At 48.5% G+C, this 22355-nt stretch overlaps 1 protein-coding gene across 1 annotated transcript; it reads left to right on the plus strand.

The window, feature by feature from the left end:
- Positions 1-4208: 4208 nt before the first annotated feature.
- Positions 4209-17205, plus strand: RBP7 (retinol binding protein 7). Its single transcript, XM_040460748.1, has 4 exons — positions 4209-4338; positions 14205-14383; positions 14506-14607; positions 16943-17205. Exons 1-4 carry the CDS (start codon positions 4266-4268, stop codon positions 16991-16993), a joined length of 405 nt encoding a protein of 134 aa, XP_040316682.1. The 5' UTR covers positions 4209-4265; the 3' UTR covers positions 16994-17205.
- The last annotated feature ends 5150 nt before the right edge of the window (positions 17206-22355 follow it).

Below are 22355 nucleotides of genomic sequence, written 5' to 3' on the forward strand. Positions count from 1 at the left end.
CAGAAGAAAGATCTTAGAATTATGGAGGAGTGGGGTGCCTGGGTGGTTAAGCATTGACATCGGCTTAGGTCATGATCTCACAGTTCATGAGTTTGAGCCCCACATCAGGTTCTCTGCTGTCAGTGCAGAGTCTGCTTTGGATCCTCTGTCCCCCTGTCTCTCCGATGCTCGCTCGCTCTCTCAAAAGTAAATAAACTTAAAAAAAAAAAAAAAAAAAGGATTGTGGAGGAGAAAATTACTCTCTATCCCATGGCCAAGCCTATGTCCACTTCAACTGAAGTTCAACTCTATCCATGCTAGATGGCCCTTGCTCAAGTTGGCCAAAAGCCATACCAACCAGCACAAATGCTAAAATTATTAGTAGTTATTTCTGTGACTTTCATTTTCAGGCCAACATTTAGAACAATACAATTTTTAGGGTAGGAAGTAAGTTATGACTTCTTCGTGTCCTGTGCCCTTAGTTTTCTGGAATTTAAATAAGCTTCATGCTCCAGAAATCTGGTCAGAGTTCATAGTGCTGTGCCCTTTAAATGGCAAGATATAGCTAATCCTAGGCTTTGGAATCAGCCTGCCACATTCCACCGAGGGAATCAATGTCTTACAGTAGGAGAATCAACAGTCTTCTTCTGGGCAAGGCAGTGCCACTCTGCCTTCTCAGTAAAAATGACGTTTCTCTTTCGGAAAAGGTCGTAGTCATTCAGCCAACATTTATGGAGCGCTCGCCCTACGGATGCTGTAGAGGCAAATGAGATGAACATGGTCTCTGCCCTTGGCATTTGAATGAAAAAGTCAATTAACAAACCAAGAAAAGATAACTGTGGGTTATGATAATTATGAAGGAAGTAGAAGAGATGTGATGCAGAGTAAGTGGATAGCAGAAGTGTATCAGAAGGCTGTTCTGGAAAGATGACTCTTAGAGATTAAAAAAAAATTTTTTTTAATGCTTATTTATTTTTGAAAGGGAGACAGAGCGCAAGTGGGGCAGAGAGAGAGGGAGTCACAGAATCTGAAGCAGGCTCCAGGCTCCAAGCTGTCAGCACAGAGCCGGATGTGGAGCTCAAACCCACGAACTGTGAGATCATGACGTGAGCTGAAGTCGGATGCTTGGCTGACTGAACCACCCAGGTGCCCCCAACTCTTTGGAATTTTTGAAGAGAGTCAAGTACTCTTTTGTCCAAGTTCTAAACCAACTGAAAAATAAGATGAAAAAAGCAACAGATGAATGAAAATAGCATCTTTTTAAAAATTCAAAAAAAAATTTTTTTTACTTTATTTTGAGAGAGGGAGAGAGAGAATCCCAAGCTAGCAGTGGAGAGCCTGATGTAGGACTCGATCTCAAGAGTCAGAAACTCAACCAACTGAGCCATCCAGGTGCCTCTCTTTAAAAAAAAAATTTTTGTTGTTGTTGTTAAGTACCCTGTATGCCCAACATGGGCTTGAACTCATCACCCCAACATCAAGAGCCACATCCTCCACCAACTGAGCCGAGTGGGCACCCTGAAAATAGCATCTTAATGACTGAGAAAGGCTGGTAAAAGTTCAGGGTTGGGGGCTCCTGGGTGGCTTGGTTGGTTAAGCATCCGACTTCGGCTCAGGTCATGATCTCACGGTTCATGGGTTAAGCCGTGCGTTAGACTCTGTCCTGACAGCTCAGAGACTGGAGCCTGCTTCGGAATCTGTGTCTCCCTTCGGATTCTGTGTCTGCCCCTCCTCTGCTCGTGTTCTGTCTCTCTGTCTCAAAAAGAAATAAGCATTTATTTATTTTTTTTTCAACGTTTTTTATTTATTTTTGGGATAGAGAGAGACAGAGCATGAACGGGGGAGGGGCAGAGAGAGAGGGAGACACAGAATCGGAAACAGGCTCCAGGCTCTGAGCCATCAGCCCAGAGCCCGATGCGGGGCTCGAACCCACGGACCGCGAGACCGTGACCTGGCTGAAGTCGGATGCTTAACCGACTGCGCCACCCAGGCGCCCCAGAAATAAGCATTAAAAAAATTTTTAAAAATAGGTTCGGAGTTGAAGCTTGGTGTGAAGGTCAGAGCAGAATAGGTAAACGTGACGAATTATGTGTTGTCCAAGATGCGTGTTACAAGATCTCCCATCCCACCTGCTCGTCTTAAAATGTGACTGTGAGAAATGAGGTCCACGTTTGTTCCCTTTGGATTTGGGTAAGGCTGTGACCCTGGTGGAAATGATGTTATGTAACTTTTGAGACTAGGTCATAAGACAGGACAGCATCTTACTGGTTCTCTTGGGATGCTCTCTCTTAGAGCCCACCCACCCATGCTGTGGGGGAGCCAAAGCAGCCCATGGACAGACCCCCATGGAAAGGAACCTGGCTCCCAGCCACGCAGATAGCCAGCACTCATTTGCCAGCCGTGAGAGTGAGCCGTTTTGGAAGTGTCTTCTCCCACTCTGCCAACTGGAGTCGTTACCCAGCTGATGCTTCGTGGAGCCCGGATCAGCCATCCTCTGTGAGCTATACCCAAATTGCAGATTGATGAGGAAATTAATTATTTTTGTGTTATTTTTTAAGCCATTAAGTTTGAGTGGGGGCAAAAATAACCTATACGCTAACTCCCCCAGTGTAGACTTTGGACCAGTCTACCAGGGAGAAGGAAAAAAATTGAGATACCCTGTGTTTAAAGTGTTTGATAGATGAACTCTACCTTAGTAGAGAAAGAATGGTTCAGTGACTGTTGTTCCTAAGGCAAAGCCACACACTCTCGTTTTCCAGGAATTTTTCTACTTCTAGCAGTGAAAATCCCAGGTGTTGGGCATTCCTTCAGTCCTGGGGAAGCCGGGATGGGTGGTCACCCTAGTTGCCCCCAAGCAGAGAACCGTTCCGCTTCCCTGAGAATGAAGTAGGTTTGGAAAGAGGCCAGGTGTTTAGGAGAAATTCCTCTTAGTGGAGAGCATGATTAGGAAGGACTGTTGTGCTAATTGAATGACCTCGGGCAATTTCTTTGTCTCAGTTTTTGTCTCCGTCAAATGGACATAATAAAGTAACTACTGGAGAAGTAGGATTTTGTGACAGATGGTAATATACATAGTAAGCACTCAATAAATATTAACTATTGATATATTTGAGTGTGGGGCACCTGGGTGGCTCAGTCAGTAGAACATGGCGACTCTTGATCCTGGGGTTATAAGTTTGAGCCCTACATTGGGTAGGGAGATTACTTAAAAATAAAATCTTAAAAAAATATATACATATGGGTGAGGTCATAAATGGATTTCTAAATCTTCGAGCCAGTCTATATAGATGGTGTTTGTGGCTAATATTGTAGGTTAGCCTACATTCCCACCCCCCTTCCCTTTTGCCTTTCTCTACTGTCAAGACTGAAGAGATGTGAGATTCCTTAGACTCCCTTGCAATTAGAAGTGGCATGTGACATGGGGCACCCGGGTGGCTCAGCCCACCTCCGACTCTTGATTTTGGCTCAGGTCAAGATTTCATGGTTTGTGGGCTCGAGCCCCACATGGGCCTCTGTGCTGATAGCTCAGAACTTGCTTGGAATTCTCTTTCTCCCTCTTTCTCTGCCCCTCTCCCACTCATTCTGTCTCTCTCTCTCTCTCCCCCCACCCCACCTCAAAATAAATAAACATTAAAAAAAGAAAAGGAAAAGAAGTGGAATGTGACACAGATTTGGCCAATGAGTGTGAACAAATCTGATGAAAGGATAATGGCAGGTGCACTTTCTTTGTCAGCTTGCATGTGGATGTCCTGGCTGGAAACCCAGCAGCCAACTCTTGACGGTAGGCTTAAGAGGCCAGGTGCCACTTCCCTGGCCTGCAGTTGCCAGGTCATCACCAGCAACTTGTCACCCCAGGTCGGCTTGATAAGGTAAAGAAGATAAGCCTCTCTGTTTACGGAGACCGCTAGAGCTGGGTTTATTGACCTGCCATTTGCAGCCCAAACACTAATTAATGAGTTTGAAGGAGATGCCCTTGGTCATTACCACGTAGCAGAGAAAGAAGTGTGGTTGGGAACACTGTCTGGGGCGCGCCTGGGTTTAGGGTTCAAGAGGAAGAGGAGCAGGAGCGGGGAGGCCCGGGGACGCAGGAGTGTCCGCGAGCACAGAAAAGCGCGGCGCAACGGGCTGGGGACCAAGAGGTGCGTCCCCCGCTCCGCTCCGCACGGCTCCTCCCGCCCGCGCTGCTGTCCCCACCGCGGTCCCGCCCGGGCCCGCCCCCGCCCTCCCCGGCCCCGCAGATAGGCCGAGGCCCCGCCGCCCGCCGGCCACTGTCGCCCTGCCCCGCCATGCCCGCCGACCTCAGTGGCACCTGGAACCTGCTCAGCAGCGACAACTTCGACGGCTACATGCTGGCCTTAGGTAGGACGGGAGGGGCTGCCGTCCCGGCTTGAGGCTGAGGCGGCCCCGCCTGGCCTCGCCGTCCCCCGTCCCCCTGACCCCCGCCCTGCCGCCCCACCCTGTCCTCGGGCCTCCGTACCCCCACCCCGCCCCCGTCTCTCCGTCTCTGGGTCCTCTGGTCCCCGTAGCCCCCATCCTCCATCCCCCGTCCCCCTGTCCCCCATCTTTTCGCCTCTGTCCCCTGGTACCACGCCCCCTAGCCCCTCTCCCGCCGCCCCCCTTGTATTCGCGTCTCCCCATCCCGTGTCACTACCTCGGACCATCCTTTGTCCCCACCCCCATCCCCTGGTCCTGACAACTCCCCGTCTCCCCACCCCCTTTCCATCATCCGTCCCCACGTCCCACTTCTGTCCCCCGTCGTCCCCTGGTCCTTCCTTCTTCCCGTCGCCCGTCCCTCCCCCCTATGCACCCGTCAGTCGCTACCGGCCCTGCGGTCAAGGCTCCTGCCCCACCGGGGGACACCTGGGTCGCCGGGCACCTCTCAAGGGGACTTGGGGGCACGATGGGGTCCTGCCGGTGAGGGGGCGCCCCGGCCCCTCTGCCGCGGGGCTCTGGGCAGCCGTCTCTGCGCTTCCTGGAGCCCGGTGGCTCTGCCAGGGAGGTCGCCACCCTCCGGGTGGGGGCAGCTCCAGGCGCGCTCAGGTGCAGGAGGTGCCCCCGCCCGGTGACTCTGGCGCCCTCTCGAGTTGGGGAATCGCCTTGGGAATCTTTAGTTTCCTGACTCCCTTCTCCCCGCCAGGGCTTGAGTGAGGACCAGAAACCCACACCCGTTAGAAGCCACTCCTCTCGGCCCCTAGGACACAGTGCCAGCCCCGAGGACTATCGTGGGTGCCCGGAGGGGTCGCTTCTTTGCCCCCTGCCCGGCTTCCCAGCGCTTAAAGGACAGCCTGGTCTGCACGGAGGAAGGGGGACTCTGTGGCCACCAGGGGCGTGGCGGGGGTCTGACCCATGTCCTTGCTTCCCAGAGCCTTTGAAGAATGTTCCCCACCCTTGGTGGTTAGAAGGCCTCCCTTCCTTACCCAGTCCCAGTGTGTCCTGCCCTGAGTCTCATTCTTCAGATTTGGTGGGTGGAGCCCTGCGTGCCCAGCGCTTTCTCCTGAATGACACCAATCAGTGGCACTTTTGACAGACGGTCTCCAGCTGCTGGAAGTATGGGGACCTGGTGTTTCCTCTGGCTTCTTCTCATTATTTGACACTGGGTCTCCGTTTTTTCCATCTGTAAATTGAAAGAGAGGAGTCCAGTTTTGGTTTTTTTCCTTTAAAAAATGGTGGTAAAATATACAAAACATAAAATTGGGCATTTTAACCATTTAGAAATGTACAGTTCTGTGGCTCCAGTGTGTTTTTAAGATTTCTGTGCCTTCGGTGGGTTTCTCTCCTCCCTTGCCACCTTGAGTAGGGACGTCTGGAGCTTCTCAAGCTAAGTCTGATTCAGAAGGACACAAAATGCTGTCCTGAAGGGAAGAAGTCTTTTGTCCTCATCCCATTTTAGGTCCATTGCCTGGGGCCCCTGAATTAGGCTAACAGAAGACAGATTAACAAGCGGAAGTTAGTTAACACCTGCCTGGTGAAGACACGATGCCGGCACTCAGTGCGGAGTGGCTGGAACTTGAGCCCATCTATAGAGCATCTTAGCCGGGCGAGAACTAACAAAATAAGGGCTGGTTGGGAAGGTTTTTTATTATGATTCTTCTGGTGCCCTCTCCAGGTTGGCTAGAGTCTAGAGTCGCCTCCCTGACTTGCGTCTGTCAGGAACAGTGAGGGACGGGGGACAAGTTTACGAAAGTAGGTCCTGCTTTGGGGCCAGTGGGGGAGGGGGAGGGCAGAGAGCTTTTCTTCTGTCAGCTTCTTCCCAGCCGTCTGCAGTTCAATATAATAATCAATGTGCCGAAGTGGTGTATTTGGGGGTGGTACGTTCTGCTTACTTCAACCCGAATCTCCTTGCCTTTCTGTTTCCAACTTCCAAGAAGGAATTAACGCTTATTCTTCCCAAAGGCGGTAGGTCCTGATGGTTTCCTTGTCTCTCTACCTGCCAAATTAGGGGAGGCATGTGACCATAAGCGCTTTCTTCCCTGATCTATCTGGCCGGTATCTGGTTTACTCGTATGGAGGATAAAGTGTGAAATATCAGGTGATGGCTTTGAACTTTGCCTTGCTGTATACTTCGTTTCTGGCAATTTCCATGGCTTTTGGAGCAAACCTCTGAGACCAAACGGAATGGAGCCGGCCATCCATGCAAGTGTGGGAAGACATCTTGAGCTAATCCATCTGGTATCACAAAGCAGGCTTCTTTTTTTTCTTTTTTAAAGTTTATTTATTTATTTTGAAAGAGAGAGCAAGTGGGGAAGGGGCAGAGAGCAAGAGGAGAGTGAGAGAGAGGGAGAGAGAATCCCAAGCAGACTCCACACCACCAGGACAGAGCCTGATGTGGAGCTCAAACCCACGAACTGTGAGATCATGCCCTGGGCTGAAGTCAGACGCTTAACTGACAGAGCCACCCAGGCGCCCCACAAAGCAGCCTTTTCAATGTTGCTATTAGTGTTTTTCTTTTTTTTTTTTTTTTCAACGTTTATTTATTTTTGGGACAGAGAGAGACAGAGCATGAACGGGGGAGGGGCAGAGAGAGAGGGAGACACAGAATCGGAAACAGGCTCCAGGCTCTGAGCCATCAGCCCAGAGCCTGACGCGGGGCTCGAACTCACGGACCGCGAGATCGTGACCTGGCTGAAGTCGGACGCTCAACCGACTGCGCCACCCAGGCGTCCCACTATTAGTGTTTTTCAAATGTGTGTTAGTCCATCGTTCACCTGTCCCCACACTGTCTTGCTTGTCTAACTTGTTTTTCCCATGATGTCAATACAGGCTTCACAATTATCTGCCACTGTATTAGATCCTAGAGGCTAACAGAGGCTGTTTATTTATTTCCGTGACTTACATTTATTTATCATCCAACTCACAAGCCATGGAGATTGAGTCAGCATCCTGCCTCACAACCCCTTTTCTTCCTCTGGGTTCAGGTTCCAGAAAGATGCTAGATCCAGACAACACACTTAACTCTTACGTGCAATCTCTTTTCCACAAGAAATGTGAGTGTGCTAAGGATTTCTGGAATTGAGAGGCTACTTGATGTAACAGAGCAGCTAAGCGGAAACCCAGATAACCTTGCGGTTGATAGTTGGTAATAGAATCGCAGTTACATAACCCCTGGGGCGCCTGGGTGGCTCAGTCGGTTAAGCATTAAGCATCTGACTTCAGCTCAGGTCATGATCTCACAGCCCAGCTGTGAGTTCCAGCTTCGAGTCAGGCTCTGTGCTGACAGCTTGGAGGCTGGAGCCTGCTTTGGATTCCGTGTCTCCCTCTCTCTCTGCCCCTCCCCTGCTCGTGCTCTCTCTCAAAAATAAATAAACATTTTTTAAAAAGTTACATAACCCCTGAGTTCCTTTACTTTCTTCATTTGTTAAGCGAGGTAGCTGGACCAGATCTGATATTGTAGGTATCTAAATTACAAACCAAGATATCTCTTAGCATTTTATACAGTAGCTGAAATCAGACTTAAATCTTATTGCCAGTTCCTAACGAGCTGAGAAGAAAATGATTTGGCCACATTGCTACTCGTATGTCAACCCTCTCTTCTGCCTTCCGTGTGTAAAGAACATGGACTCCAGGGTCAACCCGTTTCCCCCCCTGGGCAGATTAGGGGCTCAGGACCAGATGGGTGTAGGGTTTTGTTTCTCTAGAACTAGCAGGATTTTTTTAGCCCGCAGATTCTGTGTCTCACCCTGGATCCCAGACCTACGGAATCAGAATCTGCATTTAACTGGATTCTCAGGTGATTCAGATGCAAATTAAAATTTGGGAAGCAGGGCTCTTTGATGCATCAAGTCGTCATTAGGACAACTGCAGAAGGTAGGTAGGTGGGTAGGACAACTGTGCAGGTCCCCTTATATGAGGATTTTTTTTTTAATATATATATAAATAGAGTACAGAATTGTTCATCTATTTTCTTTTCCTTATGATTTTCTTACTAACATCATCTTTTCTCTAGCTTACTTTATTGTAGGAATACAGCACATAATACATATAACATACAAAATGTGTATTAATTGTTTATGTTATTGGGAAGGCTTCCGGTCAACCGGAGACTATTGGTAGTGAAGGCTTGGGGAAGTCAAAAGTTAGATGAGGATTTTTCAACTGAGCGCTCAGGTCCCGGGATAGAAACACCCCAACCCCTGGGCTGTTCAACTGTGCTGTAAAACCGATTGTCCCTATTTATGTATATTCTAATGCCAACCTATGCAGAAGTGTGCAGACCTTCCCTGAGGACTTTTGCCTCTGCTAATGGCAAGCTAATTTACTTATACTAACTCTCTCAAAGAAGACAGCTAAATTAAGCTAGACCAAATGTATATGTATATTTTAAAACTTCTTAGGGAACATCAGAGAGCTACCAGAATAATGACGAATTATCATGCTGAGGTCTAGGAAAGAAGAATCCGGAGAGGCGAGCCCAGCACTTAGGACGGTTCCTACCTCAGGCTGTTTGGGATATTCAGCTGCAGTTTGAGGAGCTTCATGGGATCAGTGGGGGGGCAAGAGTGGGAGTCCTGAGTCGGTCAAGGGTGGACACTCTGTAAACACCCTCCTCTGGGTAGGATTCCGAACCTGAGGAGTAAGGGAGACCTGGAGGTAAATAGCTTTTGAATAGACTGTTGTTTCACTTTGAATCGTCTTGGTGGTCCAGAAAAATCTCAAGACCTGAACTTGAATTAAAGTGCTTTCAGATAGGGGCACCTGGGTGGCTCAGTTGATTTCAGCTCGGGTCAGGATCCCAGGGTCAGGGGATCGAGCCCCACGTTGGGCTCCATGCTGAGCGTGGAGCCTGCTTAAGATTCTCAATCTCTCTCTCTCTCTCTCTCTCTCTCTCTCTCCCCCCCCTTCCTCCACCCCTCCCCCACTTGTGCTCTCTCTCTTAGAAAAAAAGTACTTCCAGGTAGCTAGTGGCCTTAAAAGCAATTTAAAAACAAAAAACCCTCTTTGGAGGAAGAGAACATCATGCAAGTTCTTGAATTGTTTGTACAGAAACAATGCCCAGTAAATAATCACAGTTAGACAACTACCTAAGGAGATAAAAACCCATGACAGGAAAACTCTGGGAGGTGTTGGATAATGTCTGTGTGTGGTGATCGAGGTGATGGGACCATGAATGTTTGCTTGAGTCCAAACACGTTAAATTGCACATATTAGATATGTACTGTTCTTTGTACATATCTTTATATGTATGTAAAGAACATATGTATGTGTTCTTTATACCTCAACAAAGCTGCCAAGAGATAAAAAGACCCCAATAGCAAGGATCAATAGAAACAACAAACAATAGAAATGGTGTCTCCAGATGCCAGGATTATCAGAAATAGACTATGAAGCAGTTACGCTGAGCTTAATTTTGGCAAGGACCCAGAATCCATATGAAGGTAACAGAACAGAGTTCTGCGCACACACACACACACTCTCTCTCTCTCTCTCTCAATAAACATTAAAAAAATAATTAATAAAAATAAGTATGTCTCTGGCCTAGAGAGAGGGCAGTGTGGTGCCACAGCTTTAAGAAAGTGTGTCCCTCAGGGCACCTGGGTGGCTCAGTCAGTTGCATGTCTGACTCGATTTCAGTTCAGGTCATGATCCTGGGGTCGTGGGATCTAGCCCTGTGTCAGGCTCCCTCCTGAGTGTGGAGCCTGGTTGGGATTCTCTGTCTCCCTCTGCCTCTCTCCCCTGCTTGAACTCTTTCTCTCTTAAAAAAAAAAAAAAGAAAAAAAAAGTGTCTCTTCTTAAAGCTACTGTTCAACAAGCTCCAGGAATCTTCTCCAGCATTTAAAAAAAAAAAATTTTTTTAACATTTATTCATTTTTGAGAGTGAGAGACAGAGCATGAGCGGAGGAGGGGCAGAGAGAGAGGGAGACACAGAATCCGAAGCCGGCTCCAGGCTCTGAGCTGTCAGCCCAGAGCCCGACGCGGGGCTCGAACTCACAGACTGTGAGATCATGACCTGAGCCGAAGTCAGACGCCCAACCAACTGAGCTACCCAGGTGCCCCAGAAAAATGTTTACTTATTTTTTGAGAGAGACAGAGAGTGTGTGAGAGGTGGAGCGGCAGAGAGAGAGACAGAGGATCCCAAGCAGGTCCATGCTGACAGCAGTGAGTCTGATGTGGGGCTCGAACTCTCGATCTGCAAGATTATGACCTGAGCGGAAGTCAGATGCTTAACTGACTGAGCCACCCAAGCGCCCCTAAAGATTTTATTTTTAAGTAATCTCTACACCCAACTTGGGGCTTACAGGTTTTAAAACCATAACTGATGTAAAGTAATAACCTAAAGTTTGTTTTTTATTTGGTTGGTTAAGTTGGTTTTGTTTGACTTACACAGTGGTGTTTAAGGAAAGTCAGCAATAACTTTTAAATTTGGCTTGGTCTTTTTAATAATGAGATAAATATTTAAGGGTTTAGCCTCAATACTTAAATGTAAAAAAAAGAAAAAAAAAAAAGTCTTGGGCACCTGGCTGGCTCACTTGGTAGAACAAACAACTCTTCATCTCAGGGTTGTGAGTTCGAGCCCCATGTTGATTGGACAGATTACTTAAAAATTAAAAAAAAAAAGGTTTTCTCAAAATAAGGACATTTATCTTATATTTGGAGTTTAGAAATACTGCAGGGGCCCTGCTCATTGCTTGGCCGATTTTCCTGGACTGGAAATGATGTGTGAAGCCCCGAGTAGCAGTTCATGTCAGATAAAAATGAATCTGTTAGGCAAACAGATTAAAACAGGGGTTGGTGTCTTGCTGGCTTAGTCAGTGGAGCGTGAGACTCTTGATATCGGAGTGGTGAGTTCGAGCTCCATGTTGGGTGTAGGGATTACTTAAAACTAAAATCCTTAGGGGCGCCTGGGTGGCTCAGTCGGTTGAGCATCCGACTTCGGCTCAGGTCATCATCTCACGGCTCGGGAGTTCGAGCCCCACGTCGGGCTATGTGCTGACAGCCCGGAGCCTGGAGCCTGCTTCGGATTCTGTGTCTCCCTCTCTCTCTCTGCCCCAACCCACTTGCATTCTGCCTCTGTCTCTCTCAAAAATAAATGAACATTAAAAAAAAAATTAAAAAAAAAAAACACCTAAAATTCCTAATGGAGCGCTTGGCTCATCACTTCGGTGTCCGACTCTTGATTTCAGCTCAGGTTACCATCTCACGCTCGTGACGTCTAGCCCCAAGTCAGGCTCTGCATTGGGCATGGAGCCTGCTTGAGATTCTCTTTCTCCTTCTCCCTTTGCCTCTCCCTCTCTCTCTCTCTGTTTCTGGGGTACCTGGGTGGCTCAGTGGTTAAGGGTCCGACTTTAGCTCAGATCATGGCCTCGTGGTTCATGGGTTCAAGTGCTGCATCAGGGTCTGTGCTGACAGCATGGAGCCTGCTTGAGATATATTCTCTTTCTCTCTCTCTCTCTCTCTCTCTCTCTCTCTCTCCTCCCTCCGCTCTCGAAATAAATAAACTTTAAAATAAGTAAACATTAAAAAAATCATTAAAACAAATAGGGGTCAACTTGGGGGGCACCTGACTGGTGCGGTCGATAGAGCCTGCAACTCTTGATCTCTGGGTTTTAAGTTTGAGCCCCATGTTGGATGTAGAGGTTACTGTAAAAATTTTAAAAGATAGAACCAAACTACCTCCAATGAGGCACGTAACTCTCTTAAATGAAGATTCCTGGACATTTGTTTTACATAATAGGACAATCCTGACATGGGAGAACCATGTCCTAGGTCTCATAGAAATGGTAGGTGATGAGACGGCATCCAGTGGTGGCTCTCTGCCAGGGAGACCATGTCACCTGCTCCTAACAGTCCAGTGGCACCCATCTGACTTCATTTTCTCTGAGTTAGAGCCCAGTGGTTCTTATGGTACCCCTACATTTCATCTCAAGATCCTCCCCCCTCCTTATTCTCCCTCATTGTGCTCCAGCCACCCCAGGCTCCTGGTGGTTCCTGAACCCATCTGCACATCCTTGCGGGTGTCCCTGGGCTCCCTGGGACCTCTCCTGGCTGAAGTGTCACCTGGCTGTCCTAGTTAAAAAAAAAAAAAAAAAAAATTAACATGTATTCACTTTTGAGAGACAGAGCATGAGTGGGGGAGGGGCTGAGAGAGAGGGAGACACAGAATCCGAAGCGGGCTCCGGGCTCCGAGCTGTCAGCACAGAGCCTGACACGGGGCTGGAAGCCACGGGACCATTGACGAGATCCTGACCTGAGCTGAAGTCAGAAGCTTAACCAACTGAGCCACCCAGGCGCCCCCTGGCTACTCTACTTAAAATAGCAACAGTTGCCGGGCTGGCTCATTAGAACCTGTGACTCTTGGTCACAGGGTCATGAATTCGAGCCCCGTGTCAGACACAGGTTATTTAATAAATAAATAAATGAAATAGCAACAGTTACTTCTAGCTACATAATGTGCTCAAAGCTGCTAACAGGAAAACGGAGTTCGAGTCCACCGTCTGTCAAAACCTGGATCTCCTCAGCATTCCGTGTTTCTGTGTGTGGCTCTGTTTTAAGGTTTATTAAAGATTTCCAAATGTACGATACTGTATGCATGAGTGCATGGCTTTTGACTTTTGTGTGTGTCGTTCAGACACTGTTCAAATGCTGTCTTAAAGTGTAAATACAGGGGTGCCTGGGTGGCTCATTCAGTTGAGCATCCACTTAGGGTCGGGTCATGATCTCATGGTTTGTGGGTTCAAGCCCCACCTCGGGCTTTGTGCTGACAGCTCAGAGCCTGGAGCCCGCTTCAGATTCTGTCTCTCTCTCTCTCTCTCTCTCTCTCTCTGCTCCTCCCCCACTTGTGTTCTCTCTCTCTCTCTCTCAAAAATGAATAAATAAACTTAAAAAAAAAAAAGTGTAAATACAGGGGCGCCTGGGTGGCCCAGTCACTTAAGCATCTGATTCTTGGTTTCAGCTCAGATCACAATCTCAGAGTTTGTGAGTTCGAGCCCCGTGTCAGACTCCGTGCTGACTGCGCGGAGCCTGCTTAGGATTCTCTCTCTCCCTCTCTCTGCCCCTCCCCTGCTCATGCTCTCAAAATAAATAAATAAACTGCAATTTCAAAAAGTCTAAATACATAAAGCAGACAAAGGCAGAGTTGCTGTGTTTGAGTTTGGGCTGGGACCTGAGCCCTGTCCCCTTGGCTTCTGTGTCCTCTTGCCAGCCCCTGGGGGAGCTCCTGGAACGGCTTCTTCCGGGCCCAGCTTCAAATCCGTAACCCAAGGCACGGCCCACCAATGACTCTTCCCTGAAGGCTGGTCAAGCTTTTTTTTTTTTTTTTTTTTTAATGTATTTTTGAGAGAGACAGAGAGGCAGACAGAGAATCCTAAGCAGGCCCCACACCGCCAGTGCAGAGGCTGACATGGGGCTTGAACTCACGAACAGAGGAGAGGCAGAGAGAGAGAGAGGGAGAGAGAATCCCAAGCAGACTCCACACTGTCAGCACAGAGCCCGATGCAGGGCTCTAACCCAGGAACCAGAGGATCATGACCTGAGCCGGAACCAAGAATCCCACGCTCAACCAACGGAGCCACCCAGGTTCCCCTTGGTCAAGCTTTTTAATCAAGCCTCGAGATGGAGCTTCGCCAGGGTAACTCCCTACAGATCCAATTTTGACAACAAGCGGCATTGAAACCGTAAAAGAAACATTAGCTATGAAATACAGTGGTTTGGAGGGCAGCTGCCAAACCCTTCGCTTTTGCGTCTCGAGTGAATGTTGAGATTTTTTTTCTTTTTTAAAAATTATTTTTAAGGTATTGACTTTGCCACTCGTAAGATCGCCAAGTTGCTGAAGCCACAGAAAGTGATTGAGCAAAATGGGAATTCTTTTACCATCCACACATACAGCAGCCTGAGGAACTACCTTGTTACGTTTACAGTTGGAGAAGAATTCGAGGAAGAGAATAAAGGCCTGGATAACAGAAAATGCAAGGTAAAAGGAGCCAAGTGATAACCTAGGCCCTGGATTTGGCGAGATTAACTCCGCCTCCTGCTTAGGACCACTTTGAGGACACTGCCAGAGCAAGCCAGCATTTTCTCCCCTCTCTCACGCAGAGCCCGGTCACCTGGGACAGTGACAGACTCACCTGCGTCCAGAAGGGGGAAAAGAGGAACAGAGGCTGGACCCATTGGACCGAAGGGGACAAACTCCACCTGGTGATTGCCACCTTTCATTCTTATGATACAATATTAAAGCACGACAGCAACCCCACCATTCTAATCCACCATTTGGGTTTTTTTTTTTTTTTTTTTGAATGTTTGTTTATTTTGGTGGGGGAGGGGCACAGAGAGGGAGAGTGAGAGAATCCCGAGCAGGTTCTATGCTCATCGCAGAGCCCGATGCGGGGCTTGATCCCACAACCCTGGGATCATGACCTGAGCATATATACATACATATACATATATACATATATAATAAGGGAGTTACTGGCTGCTTAATATTCCATCAGGTCGGTGAATTATCATTTTTGAAAAACATTTCCTTAATTTCAGTGTCCAGGGTATTGTTTCAGGTTGTTTTCTGCTACTGCTTTTTTTTTTTTAAGTTTATTTTTATTTAGAGAGAGATAGAGAACAAGCGGGAGAGGGGCAGAGAGAGAGAGGGCGACAGAATCCCAAGCAGGTTCCCCACCGTCAGCTCAGAGCCTGATGCGAGGCTCAAACTCACAAACTGTGAGATCACGACCTGAGCCAAAGTCAAGAGTCGGATGCTGAATGGACTGGGCCGCCCAGGCGCCCCTGCTATTGCTTAAATTCATGTAAATAGAGCTTTTTTGCATCCATGGGTTTATTTCCTTCGGAAGAATTCACAGAGAGGATCCTGGTCAGAGGCACACACATCGTTGTCTCTTGCTACCTCATTGCCTTACTTCCAGAAGAGTGTGTCAATCGCCAATGCCCCCAGCACTCCATGAACGGGCAAGTTCTAGCTCAAGCTATTCAATAATTTCTAAATATAATTTAGAAGGCATAGAATTGTACATCAAGGATTGATCATGGCTTTGTAAATGAGAATTGCTTCCTGCTATGTATATTATAATCGCTGACATTTCTTGAGTCGACTTTGTGCTCAACTACTGTGCTAAATCCTTGCGTGTCTTATCTCACTTGGTCTTTAAGACAGTCCTGTGAAAGGGACTCTATTTTTCCCGTTTACAAATGAAGAGATTCAGATTTAGAAACTCTCCATGGCTGGTGAGGAGCGAGTCAAATCCAGGGCTGACAAAAATGTATGCTTTCAACTCTATGCCTTTTTGCCTTAATGTATGTGAGATCTTGGACAGAACCATGGAAACAAAATTAGAGCACTTACGTTAAAGTTAGGTGTGTCTTTGAAGGTCTGGATAGTCTTTGATCGCACAGACACTGAAGATATTTTGATTCTTGGGGCACCTGGCTGGCTAAGTAGGTAGGAGCAGGTGACTCTTGATCTCGGGGTTGTGAGTTCATGCACCACATTGGGTGTGGAGATTACTTAAAAAAATATATATATATTTTGATTCTAGATTGACAAATCTGGCATTCTTCTGACGATAAAATCAAAATTAAGACACTTGCCATCACAAAAATGTAATATGGAACTACAAAGAAAGACAAATATGTTTGAGGATATAGGTTAGTTGACTGTAAGAGGTAATGTGCAAATTGCATGCATCCGTCCTTGACATAACTCTGCTCAAGCAGAGGAGAGAAGGGTCCTTGCTCTAAGGACACTCACAGGACAATTCTTACATGCTGTGATAGAACACAGAATCAATATTTGGCCTTGGTGTCTGGTTCCTAAAACCCTTGGGATCTCCAGAGTAATGAGTGTCCTCTGTAGGCTAATGAGATGACTGGGGGCCGGGGTCTCCCAGATGGCCGAAGATTTATCAGTCATGCCTACGTAAGGAAACCCCCACAAACACCCCTAAATGAGAAAGGTTGGAGAGCTTCCTAGTTGGTGAAAACATCGACGCACTGGGAGAGTGGGCCCCCTGAAGGGCCCGTGGAAGTTCCGCACACACACCCCCCATCCTGTGTCCTATGCACCTCTCTACTTGGCTGTTCTTGAGTTGTATCCTTTATAATAAAGCTCTCCATAGAGAGAGAGAGAGAACAAGCGGGAGAGGGGCAGAGAGAGAGGGAGACAGAATCCCAAGCCATTTCTGTGAGCCGTTCTAGCAAATTCCTGACCCTGAGGAAAGGGGCGTGGGAATGCCCATTTAATAGCTGCTCAGTCAGAGGTTTGGGTGGCCGGGGACTGGGTGTTTGATGTCTAAAGTTGGGGCAGTTTTGGGAGGCCGAGCCCTTAACCTGTGGGGTCTGCACTAGCTCTGGGTCGTCGGTGTCAGAATTGAGTTGAATTGTTGGACACCCAGTTGGTGTCACCGAGCTGGAGGAGCAGGGTCGGAAGAGACACCCCAGCCCTGCTGTCAGAAGTGCTGTGAGTAATAATAATCAATAGCCCACATGCCAACTCATCTTTATTCTCCCCTTCCCCTTTCCCTAGGAAATGTTCTGTGAAGGCCAAGTGTGCAAACAGACTTTCCAGAGAGCCTGAGCTGTCTCCGTCCCCAGAGCCCACGTGTGACAGCAGCCTTAATGGTGACTCCTCTTCCCAAATGAACAGATGTTACTCTGTCCGGGTTTGGCGACGGGAACTTGTGGTCAGGGAGACGCCTCGCCACCTGTCCCCGAAGCCATTTACTCAGATTGTGGGAAAACTGCTCAGTTTCAATAAACCTGTCCAACGACTCTGACTTTTTCCTTCTAGATGTAGCGTGTGCCATTATTTTAAGAAGTATTTGAAAACCTTCCAGGCGCACCACGGACAGACACACCAATGAACAGGATGTAATTCCGTCTCCAAGGGCTCATGGGGAAAATGGACAAGCGAGCCGTCTGAATAGCGGTGATCAGCACAGGCAGCCCTGAGAGCCCGGGAGGGGATGGGCCAGTGGTGGCAAGGGGCAGGGGTGGTGGAGGGGCGGAGACCGGAAGCGCAGGTAAGCAGGAAGCATCGGGAAGCCTTCTAGGTGAAAGGCTGGGGTGAGGGGAGGGATGTTTGAAGACCCGAAACATTGCTTCCCCTGCAGCGTGGGGGTATGTGGGCTGAGTGCGAGAGATGCCATGGGAGCCTGGAAGGCAGGCAGCGGCCCTATCGTGACGACTCTCGAATGTCGGGTTACAGAGGGAAGATGTGTCCCCCAAAGCGACAGGGTGGCGGTTGCTGGCACTAAGCAGAAGATCTGCACGGCCAGGCTGGCTCACAGAAGGAACTCTGACTACAGTTGGAAGAAGGGGCTGTGGGCGGGGCTTGCAATTTGGGAGGCAGTGCTAGAAAGTGCTGCTGGCAATCCCCGGTGTGAGATGGTGAAGGTCAGGAACACCTGGGGCCCAAGTCTCAAATACAGTGAATGGACTGGGGCCTGGAGAGAAACAGCTAATTATTTACGACACCGAATCCATAGTCCAAAGTGGTGGATGACCTGTAGGGATGACGGAGGAGGAGGAAGATGGCCTGTTTGGGGTTCAGGAAGCTGTAGGAAGGAAGGTCAAGGCCAACTGGAAAGAAGGCAACACAGGGGCGCCAACACAGGATGGCTCAGTCGGTTAAGCCTCTGGCTCTTGGTTTCAGCTCAGGTCTCATGGTTCGTGGGATTGAGCCCCACCTCAGGCCCTGTGCTTGTTAGTGCGGGGCTTGCTGGGGATTCTCTCTCCTCTCTCTCTCTGCCCATTCCTCCCTCCCCTTTCTCAAAGTAAATTAATAAGCATTAAAAAAAGAAAGAAGGTAACACAATCAGAAGAATGAGGTCTGGATTTTGAAGTGCTGTGCCCAGTACAAGCCAGGCTGTCAGGAGATGATGTCAAGCATATAAACTATACATATGGATGAGACTGTGCTGGACATTGTGTGCGTGTGTGTGTGTGTGTGTGTGTGTGTGTGCGTTTTAAGATTTTATTTATAAGTAATCCCTACACCCAACATGGGGCTTGAACTCACAACCCTGAGATCAAGAGTCGCACACTCCCCCAACTGAGCCAGCCAGGCGCCCCGGGGACACTGAGTTTAAAGTGAGAGAGGGGTGCCCGGGTGGCTCAGTCGGTTGGTCGTCTGCTTCTTGGTTTTAGCTCAGGTCGTGATCTCGTGGCTCGTGGGTTCAGGCCCTTCATCAGGCCCCGTGAAAGCAGCGTGGTTCCTACTTGGGGTTTCTCTGCTCCTCTCTCTGTGCCCCTCCCCTGCTTGAGCTCTCAAGATAAATAAATTTTAAAAAAAGAGCTAAAGTGAGAGAGAAGCCTGAGATACAAAAGCTGCGAGAAGGGGGAACAGAGGGGCGGCACCCGGAAGCGAGGGCGGGGAACGTTTCAGGGCGGACGCAGTGAAGGGCCCCGGATGAGATGGCCTAGGTGGCCAGAAGGCAAGCAGCAGTGGGACCGGCGCTGGGCCAGCACACCAGGAGCGTGGGACCAGAGGAGGTGAGTGAGTATAGACAGTGTTTGGCCGACGAGTGGAAGGAACATGGGGGTAGTTTCAGGGAGTCTTGCAAGGGAGTTACTAGTCCCTGGATCACCGAGTCTATGCAGGAGAAGGAAAGTCAGCAGAGGACTAATGTCCACTGAGCACCTATGATGTGCTAGGCTCTAAGCTGGGCTTTAGGGCTCCGAGGAGAACAGCTGAGTAAAGGTCTATGCCTGGAAGGAGCTGGCAGTGTGCAGGTAATGACAGACTTCAGTGAGACATTAAAGTCCGGGTATCAGATGTCACTCTTGCTCCAACTAACAGAAACCAGCTTGTTAGTTTGACCCTTAGACACGATGACATCAGGGGCCCCTGGCTGGCTCAGTCAGTTAAGCGTCTGACTTCGGCTCGGGTCATGATCTTACAGTCCGTGAGTTTGAGCCCCGCATCAGGCTCTGTGCTGCCAGCTCAGAGCCTGGAGCCTGCTTCAGATTCTGTGTCTTCCTCTCTCTCTGCTCCCCCTCTGCTTGTGCTCTCTCTCAAAAATAAATGAACATTAAAAAAGGAAAGAAAGAAAAGAAAGGAAGGAAGGAAGGAAGGAAGGAAGGAAGGGTGACTTCAGAGCCAGAAAAAGTTAGATGATTGTCAGTCCAATGAGCTATTGTGACCCCACCAAACAGAAAGACTATGAAATTGTTTCAGGGTAGAATCAGGTAGTAAGTGGATTAGCTGACGTTGTAGATCGACATCAGATTTGAGAATTGTGTGATGAGTAATCTGAATGGGGGGCCGTGGGCTGTGAGGGCTCCCCTTTGTGGAAATCTCCTGCTCCCTAACATAACGGCTCTGCCTGGAGTCCACGAGAGACGGTCGGCTCTTGTGGGAGGCAGAATTTTATCAACATTTGTGAATTTATCCAAATACGAACAAATGTGCAGATGCCCGGAATTTGGCAGGGAACAAAACGAAAAGTTTCTCTGCTCCTGGACCTTCCATTCCCATGGGAGGAGGAGATTATAAACATAAGTTAAAAATAGAGTGCATCACATAGTGGTAAGAGCTACAGAAAAATAATACCTCAGGATATTGGTGGTGACCTTCAAGTAAGATGGTTAAGAAGGACTCAGAGGGGCGCCTGGCGGGCTCAGTCAGTTAAGCGTCCGACTCTTGATTTCAGCTTGGGTCATGATACCAGGGCTCTGTGCTGAGCATGGAGCCTGCTTGAGATTCATATTCTCTCTCTCTCTGTCTCTCTGTCTCTCTCTCTCTCTCTCCCCCCCATCCCTCTCCCCTGTTTGCACATGCTCTCTCCCTCTCTCTCTCTCTCTAAAAAAAAAAAAAAAAAAAGGACTCACAAAAGTGAGTCTCAAGGTGAGGAACAAGCTGTGTGGTTAGCAGGGGTGGGGGGTACAGAATCAGTGCAAAGGCCCTGGGGTGAGGATGTGTGATGTGCTAGAGATGCAGCCAGGAGGCTGAGGGTGCAAGGCTGGGAGTACACAGAGACGAGGTCGCCTCTGGGAGAACTCTCGGGAGTCTCATCTGCTAAGATTTGCTGCTTTGCGGCCCCTGGAAGCACCAACTTCAGTTCAGGACACGGAAGCGGTGACTTTCCATCTCTTCTAGCAAAGCCGTGCCCCCCTTTACCTCTGCCTGCAGGCTAACCAGCTCCATTCTGGCTGGCCCTCACCCCTCCTTCTGGCACAGGACTCGACCCAAAGCAGCAGCGAATAACCTGCGGCGGTTCTCTGCCTTTCTTGTGCAAACTCTAGTTCAGATGAAGCAAATGGTGAAGGAGGCGAAGTTCTTATTTATAGGATGGCAACCGATAGATGGGAAAAGAATAGCAGATTCAGAAGATCACCATTTTTCACCCTCCGAGGAAAGGATGGCCCCGAGCAATAATCACCATCAGTGGTTGAGAACGTGATTCTGCGTAGCCTTAAGAGAGTCTTTGAAATGAACGGGTCAGGCTGACACCCCCACAGGAACCCACTGATTAATCTTATCACTCAAGGTGGGGCCGGGTACTGTGTGTGTATGACATGATGCATTAAGAGATGGCATAGGAGTACCTGGGAATCCCTTCTCTTCTCCTTTCTTTCTTTTTTTTTAATTTTAATGTTTATTTTTGAGAGAGAGAGAGAGAGAGAGAGAGAGAGAGAGACTGAGCCTGAGCTGGGGAGAGGCAGAGAGAGGGAGACACAGAATCTGAAGCAGGCTCCAGGCTCCGGGCCGTCGGCACAGAGCCCTACGTGGGGCTCGAACCTTGAACCGTGAACCATGAGATCATGGCCTGAGCCGAGGTCGGACGCTTAACCGACTGAGCCACCCAGGTGTCCCTCTGTGAATCCTTTTTCAAAAAAGGAACTAAATCAGCCTGTAAATCTAACTACTGGTTCATAAGGAATGTGGGGAATTCAATTCTAGAAGACAAATAAGTGATTATGTCACCCGATAACATAGCATGATAAAAATAGGGGTAAGGAGGCTTGTTCTAAATTAAGAGAGGTAACAAAGTAGGAGTCTCATCAATCAAATGCAATATGCTTATGCATATCCTGATTAAAATAAAGCAAACCTAAAAAGACTTTAGGGACTCCTGGCTGGCTCAATTAGAAGAGCATGCGACTCTGGATCTCTGGGTTGTGAGTTCGAGCCCCACGTTGGGTGAGGAGGTTACTTAAAAATATATAATTAAATAAAAACACAAAGATGTGATATGTTTCTTTAAAAAAAAAACAACACACATATCTGGAGCGCCGAGTGGCTCAGTCGGTTAAGTGTCCGACTTCGGCTCAGGTCATGATCTCACAGCTTGTGAGTTTGAGCTCTTCGTAGGGCTGTGCTGACAGCTCAGAGCCTGGAGCCCGCTTCAGATTCTGTGTCTCCTCCTCTCTCTGCCCCTCCCCTGCTCATGCTCTGTCTCTGTCTCAAAAATAAATAAAAAACATTAAAAAAAATTTTTTTTAATTTTTTAATAAAATAAAAATATGTATGTATGTAAGTAATCTCCAGGCCCACCGTGGGGCTCGAACTCATGACCCTGAGATCTAGAGTCCCGCCTGCCACCTTCTAAGCCAGCCAGGCGCTCCTAGAAAATGTCTAACAATTCCTCACTTAAGCACCCCACGAAATCAAGGTGGGCCTTTGTTTTAACTTTGAAACTTCTTTTCCCTCGGCCCCGATCTGTGTCTTCGGACGTTTTTTAAGGAAAGTGTTCGAAATAACATGGAAAAATGCCACCTGCTGAGACTCACCCTTCACACTGTCCAAGGGAAAGAAGGCGCTAAGGAAAAGACGGCACCCAGCTTCCCCCAGGACTTATTTTGGCCCCAGAGACAGAGCAGTGGGGTCACGTGGCACCAGGCCAGCGGGGGCGCCCACCCCCTCCTCTCCCAGACTGCGCGGCTCCCCCAGAGACTCAGTTGGTGGCCGTGGCCTGCGGGGGGGGGGGGGGGGGGGG

Source organism: Herpailurus yagouaroundi, unplaced genomic scaffold (assembly GCF_014898765.1).
Source record: "Herpailurus yagouaroundi ecotype Mexico unplaced genomic scaffold, PumYag 77, whole genome shotgun sequence".
In the NCBI taxonomy this organism is placed as follows: Eukaryota; Metazoa; Chordata; class Mammalia; order Carnivora; family Felidae; genus Herpailurus; species Herpailurus yagouaroundi.